This window comes from Pseudorca crassidens, chromosome 12, assembly GCF_039906515.1.
Source record: "Pseudorca crassidens isolate mPseCra1 chromosome 12, mPseCra1.hap1, whole genome shotgun sequence".
Lineage (NCBI taxonomy): Eukaryota > Metazoa > Chordata > Mammalia > Artiodactyla > Delphinidae > Pseudorca > Pseudorca crassidens.
Window position 1 is genome coordinate 74645974 of NC_090307.1, and position 15805 is coordinate 74661778.

Consider the following 15805-nt stretch of genomic DNA (forward strand, 5'->3'; position numbering starts at 1 on the left):
GTTAAAATAAGTCCTCCTTGCTGCTTATTTTTGTGTTCATCCCCCTGCCTTATCTGGCTCTGGACCTAGCTAATTGGTCCCATTCCAGTAGCTGGAATGTGTGGCATTTGATCCTTGCAACTGCCCATTACATTTCCCTTTTTCCTGTTTGTAGGTATGGTACGTGTCCCTGGCTCTTGCCAAGGATCTCACCCTCCTATGGATTAAACAGATCAAAGACGTCATGTGGTATTGCTGTGAGTTTCTTGAGCAGCTCAAGGTAAAAAATAAAAACAAGACTGTAAATCTATCCCTCCCACTTGAGGCCTGTAGAATGTATTTTCAGAGTCCTCGTGGTTCCCTCATAGGTTATACCTTTGTGATGTATCAGTTGGAGTCTAGTAAAGAATTACTGGAGCCCCTGTTCCCAGAGAGTGAGTTAGATGCTATTATCAACTTGAGAGCTTCTTTCATGCACGGTGTTTTGGACATTGACCTGCACTTACCACAGTCTTGATGGCAGGGAATCTTGTCTTCCTTTCAGTGCTTTTGATATAGTGGATACTTTGTAGCTGGCATTATTATACTAGTCAGGCCCCTTGTTACAGTGCAGAAACCCAACATGAGTGCAGCTGGTAATACATACTAGAGCCAGGGGGCTTCTGGATTTTCCCTCTCTTTCCTTCTTTCATGTGTGCTCCCTTTTGGAATCACCTTGTCCTCTCCCACTCTAATCATGGCAGCTGGCAGTTCTAGCCTCACATCCTGACTCTGTCTTGACCAAAGACAAAAGGGAGGTTTCCCCCATCGATTCAGAAATCTGGGAGGACTCATAAAGGTCCAGTGGGATCCTGGTCTCAACCCTGAACTGGTCACAGTGGCAAGATGGGTGGGGTACTGCCACCAGCCCTGCCTGGTCCAGTGCCCACCCTTGTGTTATGGGAAGGTGGGCAGGGGTGTGAGTGTGTACAAACAGCAGCCATTTCCACTTTGCACGTAGAGAGGGAGAAGTTTCAGGGGCAGAGGCTTGGCAAGGACTCTGGTAGTAACTGAGCAATGGAGCAGATGTCCCTAGAGCACCCAGTGATCCATTCCCAGACATCTCTCTCAAGGCACTTGTGAATGGCTCTCTTGGCCTTGACCCAGCATCAAGCATGAATTATAGTCATCGTTATAGTAACAGCCAATAGTATCAATACATAGTGTTCTCTGTGTGCGAGGCACTGTTCTCAGTGCTTTATATTCATGAATCCATTTATTTCTCACAACAACGAAGGAAGCAGTGTTACTGTCCCTAGTCAACAGAGGAGGAAGCTGAAGTACAGAGAGGTTAAGAAACTTGCCCAAGATCACACAGCTAGTAAGTGGTAAAGCCAAAAGTCTGAGCCCAGAGTCCTTGTTATGTTCAATTGCATTTATACTCTGTTGCTCCAGTGTACATGCATACATATGTTAAATACTGAATGCGTACATGTAGCAGGCCGGCCCTGGTCATTTTGTTTTCTAAGAATTCTCAGTTCTCCATTCCCAAGAGTATTTCAGTTCTACGGTCAAGCACTAGTGTGCTGAAATCCCTGTTGTTTAACTCTTATAGTTGTTGTTTAACTCTTATAGTGGCCATTCCTCAAGAGAAAAAGAATAAAGACTTAGAATCCTGACTCATTGGTTTACATTCAGAAAAGCTGTAAAGCGGTTGCTCTACTCTCTTGGACTGGAGGGCGTGTGTCTTAATCTTACTCTCTTTATTGTTTTTAGCCTGAAATTTTACAAGACTCCAAACTCATCACACTGTACCTCACGATGCTTGTCACCTTTACAGACACTTCAACATGGAAAATTCTCCGGGGAAAAGGTCTGTGAGACTTGCTTCAAAATCTTTCCTAAGTAGCATTTCCATGCAGAGTTCGGGGACCTTTTCAAGAAGTAGTTTTGCTGCCACAAGCCTCAGGGAAGGCCCTAGAACCACACACATGGAGACGTTGCACTATGGTATCTAGGATAAGTTCAGTATCGTGTGCTCAGCTCTCTCCCTTCTTGGAATTCACGTTTGAAGGCACAATCCCTCTGAGCTCATTTGTTACAACTCCCACAGCACCTCAGCCTTCAGACTGATAATATTCACTTAAGCCTCATCATTTCATTTGGAGAATATTCGGCAGCAAATAATTCTATTTTGCCCATAAAATTGCATGGTAAAGCTGCCTTCTTCCTTGAACACTGAACTCGGCCTTACATGTTTCATACATTCACTTTATTTATCCGTTTACCCAGTAGCCTGCTGTGTGCCAGACACTCTGCAGGCACTGGAGATAGGGGAGAGGTCACTGCCCTCCAGGGGCTTTAGGTGCTGAACTCTGTGTGCCTGCCCTTCCTCCCAGCACCTGAGTCTGGTGGGGTGGGGAGGAGACAGACACTGAAGAGAGGTTGTATATATATGAATATCTGAGTAGTATACGTGGGTGTGTAGGTCACGACAACAGTGTGACAAGGGGCGCTTGGAAGGAAGAGCCCAGGAGAAACGAGAGTGCAGTGGGGAGGGAGGCCTTGCCTTGTGTGGGGCTCGGCCTTTCCCGAAGCAGTGACATTTGAGCTGAGAGCTGCAGGGGGAGGTGGAGTTTGCAGAGCACAGTGGTGGGGCAGGACTCTGAAGCAGAGGAAACTGTGTGCCGAGGCTCCAGGCCAGGAAGGAGGGTTCATTTAAGTCATGATCCTGGACTCTGGGGGGGGGATTTAGAACTCGGTGCGTTCTGGCCCTGCCAGGGGGCTTGTATCCCAGTGGGCAGAGGAGGTAGCCACCGGGGGTAGAAAGTGCCAGGCCCTCGGAGGGAAGTAGAAAATGTGCTGCAGGAGCTTGGAGGCCGGGGATGATACTTCTGGGAAACCAGAGGTCCCGTCACCTAAGAGGTTACGCTTCCACCGGGCCTTGCAGGAGAGAGAATTCTGGAGATGTGGCGTCTCCCTGTCCTCTGGTGCCAGACCCCAGGGGAGCAGGAAGGCAAGCCAGAGGAGCTCTCGTTTCCTTACGGCCTGGGGCCTGGGGTATGTAAACAGTTCACGTTATGGCCAGAGATTTTTTTTCTCAGACGTTTTTCTTCGTTTAGGTGAGAGTCTTCGACCAGCCATGAACCACATTTGTGCAAATATAATGGGCCATCTCAACCAGCATGGATTTTACTCTGTGCTGCAGGTCTGTGACCCCATCCCTAATGCGGGACTCACTCTCCATACCTGAACTTGGGTTTTTACCTCTGGTTTCGGCCTATCTGCTGCCCTCCTCACAGAAGCGCTTTCTGCAGGAAGCGCTCTCTCCTCCCTCCCCGACCCCGGCTTTGACACCCTCTCGATTTGTGTGAAGGGAGGACAGTGACTGGGACCCCTTCACTGTGCTACATTTTTGACTATGAGGATAATCCAGTCATTTGAGACTTAAACTCAGGAAGGAGGTCTCAGGATGTATTCCCTCAGGTTCCTTCTTGGTTGGTGTCTGGAATCGTCTTTCTAGCTCTGTGTCCTCAAACAGCCTTCCGTCCACACTGCATGTTATCGTGCCAGTTCGTACATCCAGGGAATTGTCAGAAATGTAACTAATCACTGTTGAAAAGTATTGATACTTTGGAATTCTTGAGTTTGAGAAGTGACATTGATCTAGGCCGTCCTCCGGCCTTGCACTGAGATGGGCTGTTTCCTGGTTGGGTTTCACTTTCTCCTCACGACAACCCTGCGAGGTGCTGCGGCAACCAAAGGTGGATTCTCGACAGTTCATCTCAGTGGAAGAGTCTACTTGATGCCATAACTCTGAATTGCTTCTAAAATAATTGAGATTTTAAATCTGGTGTTCTTCTTATCGGCTGCTAATTTTTTTAACTATTATTTTTTAAAACTCAAGTGTAATATTTAAACTAGAGAGAGAGTGGTACAGTGAACCTCCATACATACCCATTGCTTTTCTTTCATTTTTTTAGAAACATTCCAATACAGTTTTTTATCTGAAGCACTTACTGTACATTTTTTACGTGCACATGAATATAAAGTTGGCGTCGCCCCCTGACCAATTACAGTGTTCTTTGCAGGTATTGTTAACCCGTGGCCTGGCGAGACCCCGGCCTTGTCTGTCCAAAGGCACTTTAACAGCAGCCTTTTCCCTAGCAATGCGGTGAGTAAGAAACTGCGCCTGAGGAGCCAGCTTGCTTCTGAAGGCCTGCTCCTCCTGCTTTTCTTCTCTTGTTACTGGTATTAGATACGGGCTTGCCCACTTTGTTAGAATTTACAGGAAGTGTTGTTCTTGATGAAAATGACACATCTGTGACTGCCCTGTTCTTAATCTTCCGGCTGTACCCTTGAATGTTTTTGCATCATGATTTGAGGGAAGCTATTCAAAATGAATTGCTTTTATTCTGCCAGGGGCCAAGATATGACCATTTTTCCTTTTGAGCTTTTAGTTGATAAAGGAAACCTAAGAGCTGAAAGAGGCCCAGCAAAGGGCAGGGTGAAAGGATTCAGGGAATAGTGTTGCGAACACGGGTTTAAGACACTGGAGTTCGGAGGACCAGAGAGGATGTGATATTTATCTTCACTTAGTCAGTTTGGAGATGTAAAGTCGTAAGAAGCTAAATATTTCCTGATAGAAATCATACCAGCAAGTCTGAGAGCTGCCAAGTGTAAAGAGCTGTGCTTGTTAATGGGTCCAGAACATACTTAAACTGCTGAAAGGAGCAGTAACTTGGAGAGTTGTTAATAAGATAGCTTGATAATCTGAGATCATCTTAATCCCCAAGATAATAATAATTTGGGAAAGAAGGAGTGTTGTGGTCAAACCAGCTTGGTAAAGCTGCCCGTCTGCCCCTTCCTGGTAATTCACCAGGCACCTTCCTGCTGAAAGCTCTGACAGATCCTGTGGTAGCAAACTCTTTGGGCTTGTTTAACCTGATTTGACCCAAACATATCTGAACATGGAGTACTCTCGCCCAAGTTTTAGATGATGGAACATGTCTGTTACTATCCTGTGGAATCATTTTCCATGGAACACCAATTTGAAAAATGATGGTCTAGATTATAGGTTGGCAAACTTTTTCTGCAAAAGGCCAGCTAGTAAATATTTTCAGTTCTGTGGGCTACGCAGCTTCTGTCACAACTACCGTGCCACTATAGCCGCCAAGCAGCCATAGACAGTACATACACAAATGAGAACAGCTGTGTGTTCCAATAAAACTTTATTTACAAAAACAGGCAGTGGGCAGTTTTTGACCTGTGGGCCACAGTTTGCCGACCTGATCTAGACTGTGTTTTCTACTAACCATTAGCCACGTGGGGCTGTTTAAATGGAAGTTTATTAAAATTAAATAAAATTAAGAATTCAATTCCTTGGTTTCATTAGCCATATTTCAGGTGCTCGGGGGCCACGTGACTAGTTGAAAACCATATTGACAGCACAAATGTGAAACATTTTCATCATCACCAAAAGTTCTATTGGACAAGGCTGGTGTACACCATCCAATAGAAATATGATGAGAATCACATTAAATAAGTCAAAAGAAAGGGGAAATTGAGTTTAACGATATATTTTATATAAACTGCTATATCCAAATTTATCATTTTTGCATGGAATCAATACTTTTAAATTATTTTAATTAAAATTAGATAATTTATTAATTTTTCTTTCCGTGCTGAGTCCTCAAAAAGTGGTGGCTATTTTACACTTAAAACATAGGAATTTGGCCTAGCCACATCTTATGTGCCCAGTAGCCCCTGACATGTGGCCAGTGGCTACTGCATTGGACAGCACACCTCTAGAGGCTAGACCTTCATAGCAGGAACAGAATCCAACTGGTTATGCTATGATTAAAGAAGTAGAACAAATTATCTAGGTAACAGTCATACGTTCGTTACATACTTTGAGAGGAGTTTCATAGAGATGTATTTAATGAGTCGTAGCACATGTTTTCCTAGATCAGGTTTACTGCAGCTCCCTCTCCTGAGTCACCTGAGCAGCTCATTCCAGCAGCATCACCCACCCTCTCCTCTGTCACAGACAGCGGAGGATTGACACACAGACGCCTGAGCCCAGGAGTGCAGCAGCATCCTCTAGCTCCCCTGTCTTCCATCTCCTAAGAACACAAGTCGTCTTTCCGTCCCAGCATCCTTCCCTTGTCCCACTGTGGCTGCAGTTCACACTGTGATCCACCAAGAGGGTCATCTAGTCATTCCACCACGTTTCTTCTCCTTTGAGAATATAATAGCGTCCATCATTTTAAGTTTTTTCTTTCCATATGTCAGAATCCATTGACTCACTTGTTAAGGCCAGGCTGTTCTAAAGCCTTTTTCTTGCATAGTGCACTTTTTTTCCTCCTCTGAATATTTGTAAGTAATTGAACAGGACCAGGACCTTGTAAAACAAGATATTCAGTGGTTTTGTCATACAATATGTAGATACTACTACTAAAAGTCTATGAAGTCATAACTGATATGTTTAGATGTGATCACCAAGTCCTATAATACAAATAGCTAACATTCACGGGCCGCACGTTGTTTTAAGACTTCTACACACATTAACTGACTCCTCACCACATTCTCGTATCTCCATTTTATAAATGAGGCAGCTAAGGCCCAGAGAGGTTAGGTCAGTTGCCCTTGGTCACACAGGCGGGAGGGGCAGGGCCTGGAATTAAACCTGGGCCATCTGACTCCAGAGCCCACACTTTTTATTCCTTACTCTTTATACTTGCTTCATATATTCAACACATTTTTATATTCTAAGATCAATATATATTTCTTAAATTAATGGCCCATGGGAACCTTCCCAAACTCACCTTGTTCCATTTATTATCTGGATATATATTCAGAATAAATTGCTTAATTGAAGTATGAGTTATTGGTGACTTATCACCCAGTAAACATACCCATGTAAGCACCACCCCACCTGTGAAATAGAACAACAGTAGTAGCACCCCAGAAGTCCCTCTTTTCCTCCTTTCCAGTCACTTTCCCCATCCTCCTCTCCCGTGTACATAGTTTCTCATTCTGCTTTTTTTTTTTAAGTTGATTATAGCATGAGGATTCTCTCATGTCAGTAAAACTTCAGTAAATTGATTTTTCATAGCTGCGTCATAGACTAAAGTATCACTTATTCAACCTTCCCCCAGTGAATGGGCCCATTTTCAGCCTTCAGTCTTCCTAGAAGTCCTGTGAAGCATAATTCCAAGGGATTTGGGGGTGTTGGTAGGGTTGTTCTTTTGTTCCAGGTTCACATTAAACGTGTCTGAGTAAGGTGATATGTCTGTGTCTAGCCCTGTGATTGCTGCACAATTTTCAGACAATCTGATCCGGCCGTTCCTCATCCACATTGTGTCTGTGCCCGCTCTCATGACTCATCTCAGCACAGTGACCCCTGAGGTGAGTGGGCTCTGAATTCCCCCAATTCCATCTTTACCTTTGTCCTTAAAATAGAAAGTAAAATGTTTTCTCTGTTAATTTCTACCTCGTCTCCTGATGATTCTCCTAAATCAGTAGCTACCGTAGACACTTGTGTTAGAAGCCCAGAGAAAAAGGGTCTCATCTTTGTTCATTTTCTTCTTGGTGATGGATAACATGTTTGGCAGCTAGGGGGTGATCTGCAGGGATAGAGTTCACACTCTGGTGGGAAGCTCCTTTTATCAGCTTCCGCTTTAACAGTCTACGATTGTTTGCAGCGCCTCACTATTTTAGAATCTCATGACATGCTCCGTAAATTCATCACATTTTTAAGAGACGAAGATCGATGCCGTGATGTATGTGAAAGTTTAGAAGGATGCCATACACTTTGTCTCATGGGTAAGTATCTATGGCTGGAATTTTATTGTGTTCTGGGCGTTGGGAAAAGCCCAGGTGTTTAGCTTTCCACCATTCTGGAGGCCACAAGCTGTTTTTAGTAAAAGTTGAAAGTGCTTACAATAAAAGACAGGTAATGAGGTAAACAGTTTAAGTAGACACATGAAAGTGAAAATCACATGGAAAAATACATCAGCCTGGCAAACTAGCTGAGTGACTGTAAATGAATGTTAACTTTCAGCCCTTAGCTTCCTGGCAGCCAAGGGAAAAATGAAAACGAGTTACCTGGATAATTCTCATCTCAAGAGAGAAGAGAGCACAGTTTGGTGGGGCTTAGATCAGAGTAGGGTCTACAATGTCTGTTTTACAGTGTTTTCATTTAGATGAGAAAAGGGTTTGGGGATAGAGAAGCATTTGAAACAGCAGAGGTACACAACTCTCGTTGCCTAATTAGAGGAAATTTATTTTACATAGAAAAAGGTTATTGGGGCTACATTTTAAGGGAGTCGATGGTAAGAGTCCTCACAGAAAACATTAAATAAATTCAGTGAACACTGAATAACAGTGATTTTCCAGGACTTTTCAGCTATTCTTCAGGAGGTCATTTCTTGTGTTGACCCTTGGTTTTAGAATCTTGGTGTAAGAAAATGTTATACTAACTTAAAAATCTGTGTACCTGACATTTTACACGTTACCTCATATAGTCCTCACATCAAGAGTGGGGGTCATCACTCCAGTCTTACAGATGAGCAAACAGACTCAAGAAGTAGGTTGAGGGTCACCTAGCTCGCCTCTGGCAGAGCCAGCATTTGAGGCCAGGTCTGCCTGTTTCTAAGCCCTGCACAGCACTGCAGCCCCAGCACTGATGGGTTCCTCTCTATGTGGAATTTCTTCCTGCACGTAGCCATGGATGCATGAGCCCCAGGCAGAGAGCAGGGCTGGGAGGTGAGGAAACGTGTCTGTCCGGGCCTACCGCACTCAGCCTTCTCTCTTTGTAGGCAACCTCCTGCACTTGGGCTCCCTCAGCCCCAGGGTGTTAGAGGAGGAGACGGATGGATTTGTGAGTTTGCTCACCCAAATGCTCTGCTACTGTCAGAAGTACGTGTCCCAGAAGAAATCCAACCTGACCCACTGGCACCCTGTCCTTGGCTGGTTCTCCCAATCCGTGGACTATGGGTGAGTTCTGGAGGCAGATCACCGTCTTCCTTGTCTCTGCCTGCCTCTCTTCCACCACTTCCCCCTTTTCATCGAGATTTGTGGGCCAGGCCTGCAAGCTAGCTACGTAGGCATCAGGAAGCTTTTGTCAACTGGGTGGTAAACAGGATGGAATTAGGATGAAGAACAGATAGAGGGTGTCTGGGATGTGACTGTGACACGTGGGGCCTGGGGGGAGCAACAATGCTGCTGGCAGCACAGGAAGTCTGTGTGGAGCGAGAGAGCCAAGAAAGAGCTTGGTGCCTTCTGCGTCCAGGCCTCAGCGGCAATTTGTGGATCCCACTTCTCTTATAGCATCTTACTTGCCGTGCTGAGTGGCAGTCCCCAGCTACCCTTCCGTGTGGCCATCCAGCAGGTGGAACTGACGTGCCCGCTCTCCTGCTCTCTCCTAGCCTTAACGAGTCCATGCCCTTGGTCACCAGACAGCTGCAGTTCCTGTGGGGGGTGCCTCTGATCCGGATCTTCTTCAGTGACATCCTGAGCAAGAAGCTGCTGGAGAACCAGGAGCCGGTCCACGTGCCGCCAGCGTCCCCACAGAATGTGCTTCCTGTGAAGAGTGAGTGGCTCTCCTTCCCCGAAGTGCAGCGCCTGCCTGGCCCTGTGTACCTGCTCCCCTCTGTCATGTGACCTCTGACTTCTCCCCTGAAGATTTTGAGACGGCTTAAATCAAGTTCACATTTAGCAAAACACTGACTGGAAGTCCTTAGGGATAGTAAACAAGGACTAGGGAAATGTAACTATGTGAACAAAATCAAGGTTGTGTGTAGAGAACATCCACAGATGATCCATGAGGGCTGCCATGCTTATCTCTGAACTGCCATTTGGCTCTGAATTTCCAGTGGCCAAAAATGAAAAGGGATTTGTGGACCCTTTATTACTTCTCATTAGTAGGAAGAAGGAGGAAGATCTATTTCTTAGGGGAAGTAGAGCTTTTCTGAGCTCCTAATCATAAAATAAATCTCCCCTGTGGAGCTGCTTATACAGGTGGTAGTGGTCACTGACCAGGCTGCCACCTCAGCGGCATCCCCGTTGCAGGGTCGCTAATGGGTTCCTTGGAAAGGTTTCTTATTGCGCACTCTGATAAAAGTAAAGCAATGCTGTTAACACATAATTCAGTGGAGTTACTTGCCTATGGCAGATTGCCAGGTTCGGTGTGGTTTTTCTTCTGCCACCCAGTGTGTCACAAAGCTCCGTCTTGTAGCTGTCAGTGAGCATGGGCTCAGTGTAACTTCAGCAGGATATAGATGTGAAGGTGTAAAACGAGAGTACAACCCCAAACTGATAATGAGTACTGGAGGCTGATGCTCCTACTTCCCTCTGAAAGCACAGAACATTGGGAATTAGCCAGGCCCCCCACCTTTGCCCCTCTTCCCATAATTCAGTCCTTGGAAGTTTCACCTTTGTGGGTTCTGAAGTTAAGTGGTTACAGTAAAAGAATCCACAGTAAGAATCAAATATGTTTGGCTTGTTCTGACAGATCTTGTGCTGTTCTAAAGAGGTCTTTGTGTTCTGTCTACAGACCTTTTGTTACTGCTTTTCTGATTTACCCAAAAGAGATGATTTGAATCAAAGCTGCAGCCTCACTGTCTGGCTCTGGCTGGAAATTAGGAGCTTTACTGAAGCGCTCTTCCCTTTGTGGGGTGGAGTTTGGCAGATGGCTGAACTTCTGCTCACACGTTCCTCCTTCTCTCCACGCCAGCTCTCCTGAAGCGTGCATTTCAGAAGTCGGCGTCAGTTCGGAATATTCTCAGGCCAGTTGGGGGTAAACGTGTTGATTCTGCAGAGGTACAGAAGGTTTGCAACATCTGCGTCCTCTACCAGACCTCGCTGACGACTCTAACCCAGATCCGGCTGCAGATACTCACAGGTCTGGAGTCCTGAGGCGGTCTCCGCTATCTCTCACATTTGCCAGACAAGTTTTCTTAGAAGTTGATTCTCTCCTGGCTTCCTTGACTCAGAAAATAGATTCTGAAGAAGGGTATTTTTGAGCTATTCTTAGAACTTGATTCTGTTCAGTTAAATAGCTTAAGGTCATTGCAGTCCTAGCACTTCTAGCTTGTTCCTGTGACCTGGCTTTTATTTTCATTATGAAGTGCAACTTGCTTTTTTAAAAGTTAACATTTTTTTATGAATAGAAAACTAGAAAAGACAAGGAAGCAGAAAAAAGAAAACTTAAACCACTCTTAATCCTACAGTCCATAGATAACCACCTGATCCTGAGTGTGTTACATAAATATATATTTAGATTGAAATGCATAGTTTTATTTTTTCCTTTCCATTAATCACATTATAAGCATTTTATCATGTCAGAATTCTTTAAAAACCTCATTTTTATTGGTTGTGTAAGATCTCATTGCATGGATATGCCCGACATTTTCCTTTTTAGCTGAGCAAGGAAGAAAGTCCCCACTGTGAGCAGCACAGGAGTTGTTAGTATGATGGGTGTTATGAGGACAAAACGTCTATAAACCTTGAAGCTGTTGACTGCATAAAGGGTTAAGAACTTCTCTGTTACATTTTACGTTTTTTAAATCAAAGTGCTGCTACTTCTGTCTTTCACACTTACTTACTCATCTTCAGATATTTATAGAGCACCTATGTGTGCCAGGCACTGAGGATGCAGAGGGGAATAAGACAGCCAAGGTCTGTGTTCCCAAGAGGATTACATTGCAGTAGTGAGGAGACCAATGATAAGTCAGAGGAAAGTATATTTAATATAATGAAGGACACTGTGACAATGAAAATAATGAGACATTGTTGACTTGGACTAGGGCAGGGTTTCTCAGCCTTAGCACTGTTGACATTTGGGGCCAGATAATTTGTTGTTGTGGAGGGCATCCTATCCATTGTAGGATGTTTAGCAGCCCCTGACCCCTACCCATAAATTCCAGTAGCACCTCTCTCCCACTTTTGACAACCATACATGTCTCCAAACATTGTCAAATGCCCCCTGGGGTGGGGCGGTGTGCAAAATCATCCTTGGTTCAGAACCACTGGGCTGATGGAGATGGAAGCCGGAGGATTTACAGTCCACTCCAGGAGTGGAGTTTACAGGTCTTACTAGTAGATTGGATTTGGGGGAGTGAGGACTATAAGTTTCAAAGATGTTGCCAGATTTCTGGCCCAAGCAACTGTGTGGATGGTGGGGCCATTTGCTGAGCTAAGGGATGTGGGGGGGCAGGAGGTGGAGGGGGGATTGTGGGCCATCGAGAGTTCTGTCTGGCTGTGATGAGTGTAAGGTACCTGCTGGACCTGCAGCAGAGATGCCAAGCCAGCATACTGTATACTGTGTGGAGGCTTGAGCAAAGGGGTGGGGTGAAAGGCCTGGGCCTGAGGGCCATTTCCCTAAGGAGAGTGCAGAAGGAGAAGGGGCCCAGATGAGCTGGCACCGCAGCACAGTGGGAAGGTCTGGGAAGCATACTGAGTGAGATGATTTTGAGGTAATAGCCTGTGTCCACCTTTATAAGATAACCACATTAAGCATCCCCCATTGTCCCAATGAGAGAATTGAAAAAGAAGTTTTTTGGCCAATTTGAAAGTACATGATTTTAGGGAATTCCCTGGCGGTACAGTGGTTAGGACTCAGCTCTTTCATTGCCAGGGCCCGGGTTCAATCCCTGGTCGGGGAACTATGATCCCACAAGCTGCGCTGCGTGGCCAAAAAAAAAAAGACGGAAAAAAAATACATGATTTTAAAAAGGAAGATGGGGCTTCCCTGGTGGTGCAGTGGTTGAGAGTCCGCCTGCCGATGCAGGGGACACGGGTTCGTGCCCCGGTCCGGGAGGATCCCACATGCCGCGGATTAGCTGGGCCCGTGAGCCATGGCCGCTGGGCCTGCGTGTCCGGAGCCTGTGCTCCGCAACGGGAGAGGCCACAGCAGTGAGAGGCCCGCGTACCGCAAAAAAAAAAAAAAAAAAAAGGAAGATGAGCTAGTCTAAAGTATATGTATAATATTCATTTTATTAGCTTGGCTATACACAAAACTATACACAAACTAGATTATAGAAAATAACATACTTGTTTTAAAAATACTGCTGTTTTTCTGCTCTCACAATTTACAAAATGTCTTTGTTCGTGCTCCTCACATACGTGTGTTGGTCCTGGAGCCACGTGCTGCTCCTCTGACCCAGCTTCTCCAGAGCATGGCATCTTCATTTCTGTCTAAATTGCTCAGGATGCAGCCCTCATTGAATTGGTATGTCATGCTGTAAATGAGTATATTTGTCCTGTAGAAGCATACCTGGGATCTCTGCATTGTAACTTCTTACTCCATTTTTTTTAATTGAGGTATAGTTGACATATAACATTATCTTAGTTTCAGGTGTACAACATGATTTGATATTTGTACACATTGCACAGTAAGGCTAGTTAACATCCATCACCATACATTGTTAAATTTTTTCTTTTTTTTCTTGTGTTAAACACTTTTAAGATCTACCCTCTTAGCAACTTTCAGAAATGCAGTATATGTTATTAACTATAGTCACCATGCTGTACTTTACATCCCCATGATTTATCTATTTTATAACTTGAAGTTTGTCCTCTTTGATCCCCTTCACCCATTTTGCTTACCTTTCCCCTACCGCCAACCCCCTGCCCCAGCAACCATAGGTACACCAATCTGTTCTCTGTATCTATGAGCTTGGGTTTTTTTCTTTGTTTTTTAGTTTCTGCATATAAGTGAAATTATATGGTATTTGTCTTTCTCTGACTTATTTCAGTTAGTATAATGACCTCAAGGTCCATCCCTGTTGTCACAAATGACAAGATACCATTCTCTTTTACGGCTGAATAGTATTCCTGTGTGTGTGTGCGTGCACGCGTGCGCACACATGCACACCACATCTTTTTATCCATTTGTCCATTGGTGGACACTTGGGTTGTTTCCTTTATCTTGGATATTGTAAATAATGCTGCTGTGAACAAGGGGGTACATACATCTTTTCAAATTAGTGTTTCTGTTTTCCTCAGATGAATACCCAGAAATGCAATTGTGGAATCATATGGTAGTTCTATTTTCAGTTTTTTTGAGGAATCTCCATACTGTTTTCCATAGTGGCTGCACCAGTTTACATTTCCAGCAACAGTGCACAAGGGTTCCCTTTTCTCCACATCCTCACCAACACTAGTTATTTCTTGTCTTTTTGGTAATAGCCATTCTAACAGGTGTGAGGTGGTATATCATTGTGGGGTTTTTTTGTGTTTTTTTTTTTAATTTTTATTTTTTTTGCGGTACGCAGGCCTCTCACTGTCGTGGCCTCTCCCGTTGCGGAGCACAGGCTCCAGACGCGCAGGCTCAGCGGCCATGGCTCACGGGCCCAGCCGCTCCACGGCATGTGGGACCTTCCCGGACCAGGGCCTGAACCCGTGTCCCCTGCATCAGCAGGCGGACTCTCAACCACTGTGCCACCAGGGAAGCCCTATCATTGTGGTTTTGATTTGCATTTCCCAGATGGTTAATGATGTTGAGCACCTTTACATGTGCCTGTTGGTCATTTGTATGTCATCTCTGGAAAAATGTATTCAGATCCTCTAACCATTTTTTAAACAGATTACTTGTTTTTTTGTTGAGTTGCATGAGTTCTTTATATATTTTGGATATTAACCCCTTATCAGGTATATGATTTGCAAATATTTTCTTCCATTCCATAGGTTGCCTTTTCATTTTGTTGATGGTTTCTTTTGCTCTGCAGAAGCTTTTTAGTTTGTTGTAGTCCCACTTGCTGATTTTTATTTTTGTTGACTTTGCTTTTGGAGTCAGGTCCAAAAAAATCATTTCCAAGACCCTTGTCAAAGAGCTTACTGCCTGTGATTTCTTTTAGGAGTTTCATGGTTTCAGATCTTACATTCAATTCTTTACTCCATTTTGAGATTATTTTTACATATAGTGTAAGGTAGTAGTCTAGTTTCATTCTTTTGCCTGTGGCTTTTCCAGTTTCCCAATACCATTTATCGAAGAGACTGTTCTTTCCCCATTGTAAATTCTTGCCTCCTTTGTTGTAAATTAATTGACCATATATGTGTGGGTTCATTTCTGGGCTCTCTATTCTGTTCCATTCATCTGTGTGTGTGTTTTTATGCCAGTACCATACTGTTTTGATTACTGTATCTTTGTAATATAGTTTGAAATCAGGGTGCGCGATGCCTCCAGCTTTGTTCTTCTGTCTCCAGATTGCTTTCCATTCAGGGTCTTTTTTGGTTCCATACAAATTTTGATTCTATTTCTCTGAAAAATGCCATTGGAATTTTGATAGGGATTGCATTGAATCTGTAGCTTGCTTAGAGTAGTATGGACATTTTAATAATATTAATTCTTCCAGTCCATGAGCATGAAATAACTTTCCATTTATTTGTGTCTTCTTTGATTTATTTTATCACTGTCTTTAATTTTATTTTATTTATTTATTTATTTATTTATTTTTCATTGCATTGGGTCTTCGTTGCTGCGCGCGGGCTTTCTCTAGTTGAGGCAAGTGGGGGCTACTCTTTATTGTGGTGCGCGGGTTTCTCATTGTGGTGGCTTCTCTAAGCACACGGGCTTCAGTAGTTGTAGCACGTGGGCTCAGTAGTTGTGGCTTGCGGGCCCTAGAGTGCAGGCCCAGGAGTCGTGGCACATGGGCTTAGTTGCTCCGCGGCATGTGGGATCTTCCTGGAGCAGGGCTCAAGCCCATGTCCCCTGCGTTGGCAGGCGGATTCTTAACCACTCCGCCACCAGGGAAGTCCCTTATCAGTGTCGTATAGTTTTCAGTGTACAGGTCTTTCAGAACTCCTTGGTTAAATTTATTCTAGATATATTATTCTTTTTGTT

At 44.4% G+C, this 15805-nt stretch overlaps 1 protein-coding gene across 6 annotated transcripts in view; it reads left to right on the top strand.

The window, feature by feature from the left end:
- The window catches only part of UBE3B (ubiquitin protein ligase E3B), a 57709-nt gene that overhangs the window by 7801 nt on the left and 34103 nt on the right, over positions 1-15805 (top strand). For all 6 annotated transcript variants that reach the window (XM_067700497.1, XM_067700499.1, XM_067700496.1 and 3 more), the window contains exons 6-14: positions 155-259; positions 1735-1831; positions 3081-3166; positions 4050-4132; positions 7263-7368; positions 7665-7785; positions 8781-8958; positions 9390-9553; positions 10697-10864. In XM_067700497.1, the coding sequence (XP_067556598.1) occupies positions 155-259; positions 1735-1831; positions 3081-3166; positions 4050-4132; positions 7263-7368; positions 7665-7785; positions 8781-8958; positions 9390-9553; positions 10697-10864 (1108 nt within the window). The remainder of the gene's footprint in view (positions 1-154; positions 260-1734; positions 1832-3080; positions 3167-4049; positions 4133-7262; positions 7369-7664; positions 7786-8780; positions 8959-9389; positions 9554-10696; positions 10865-15805) is intronic.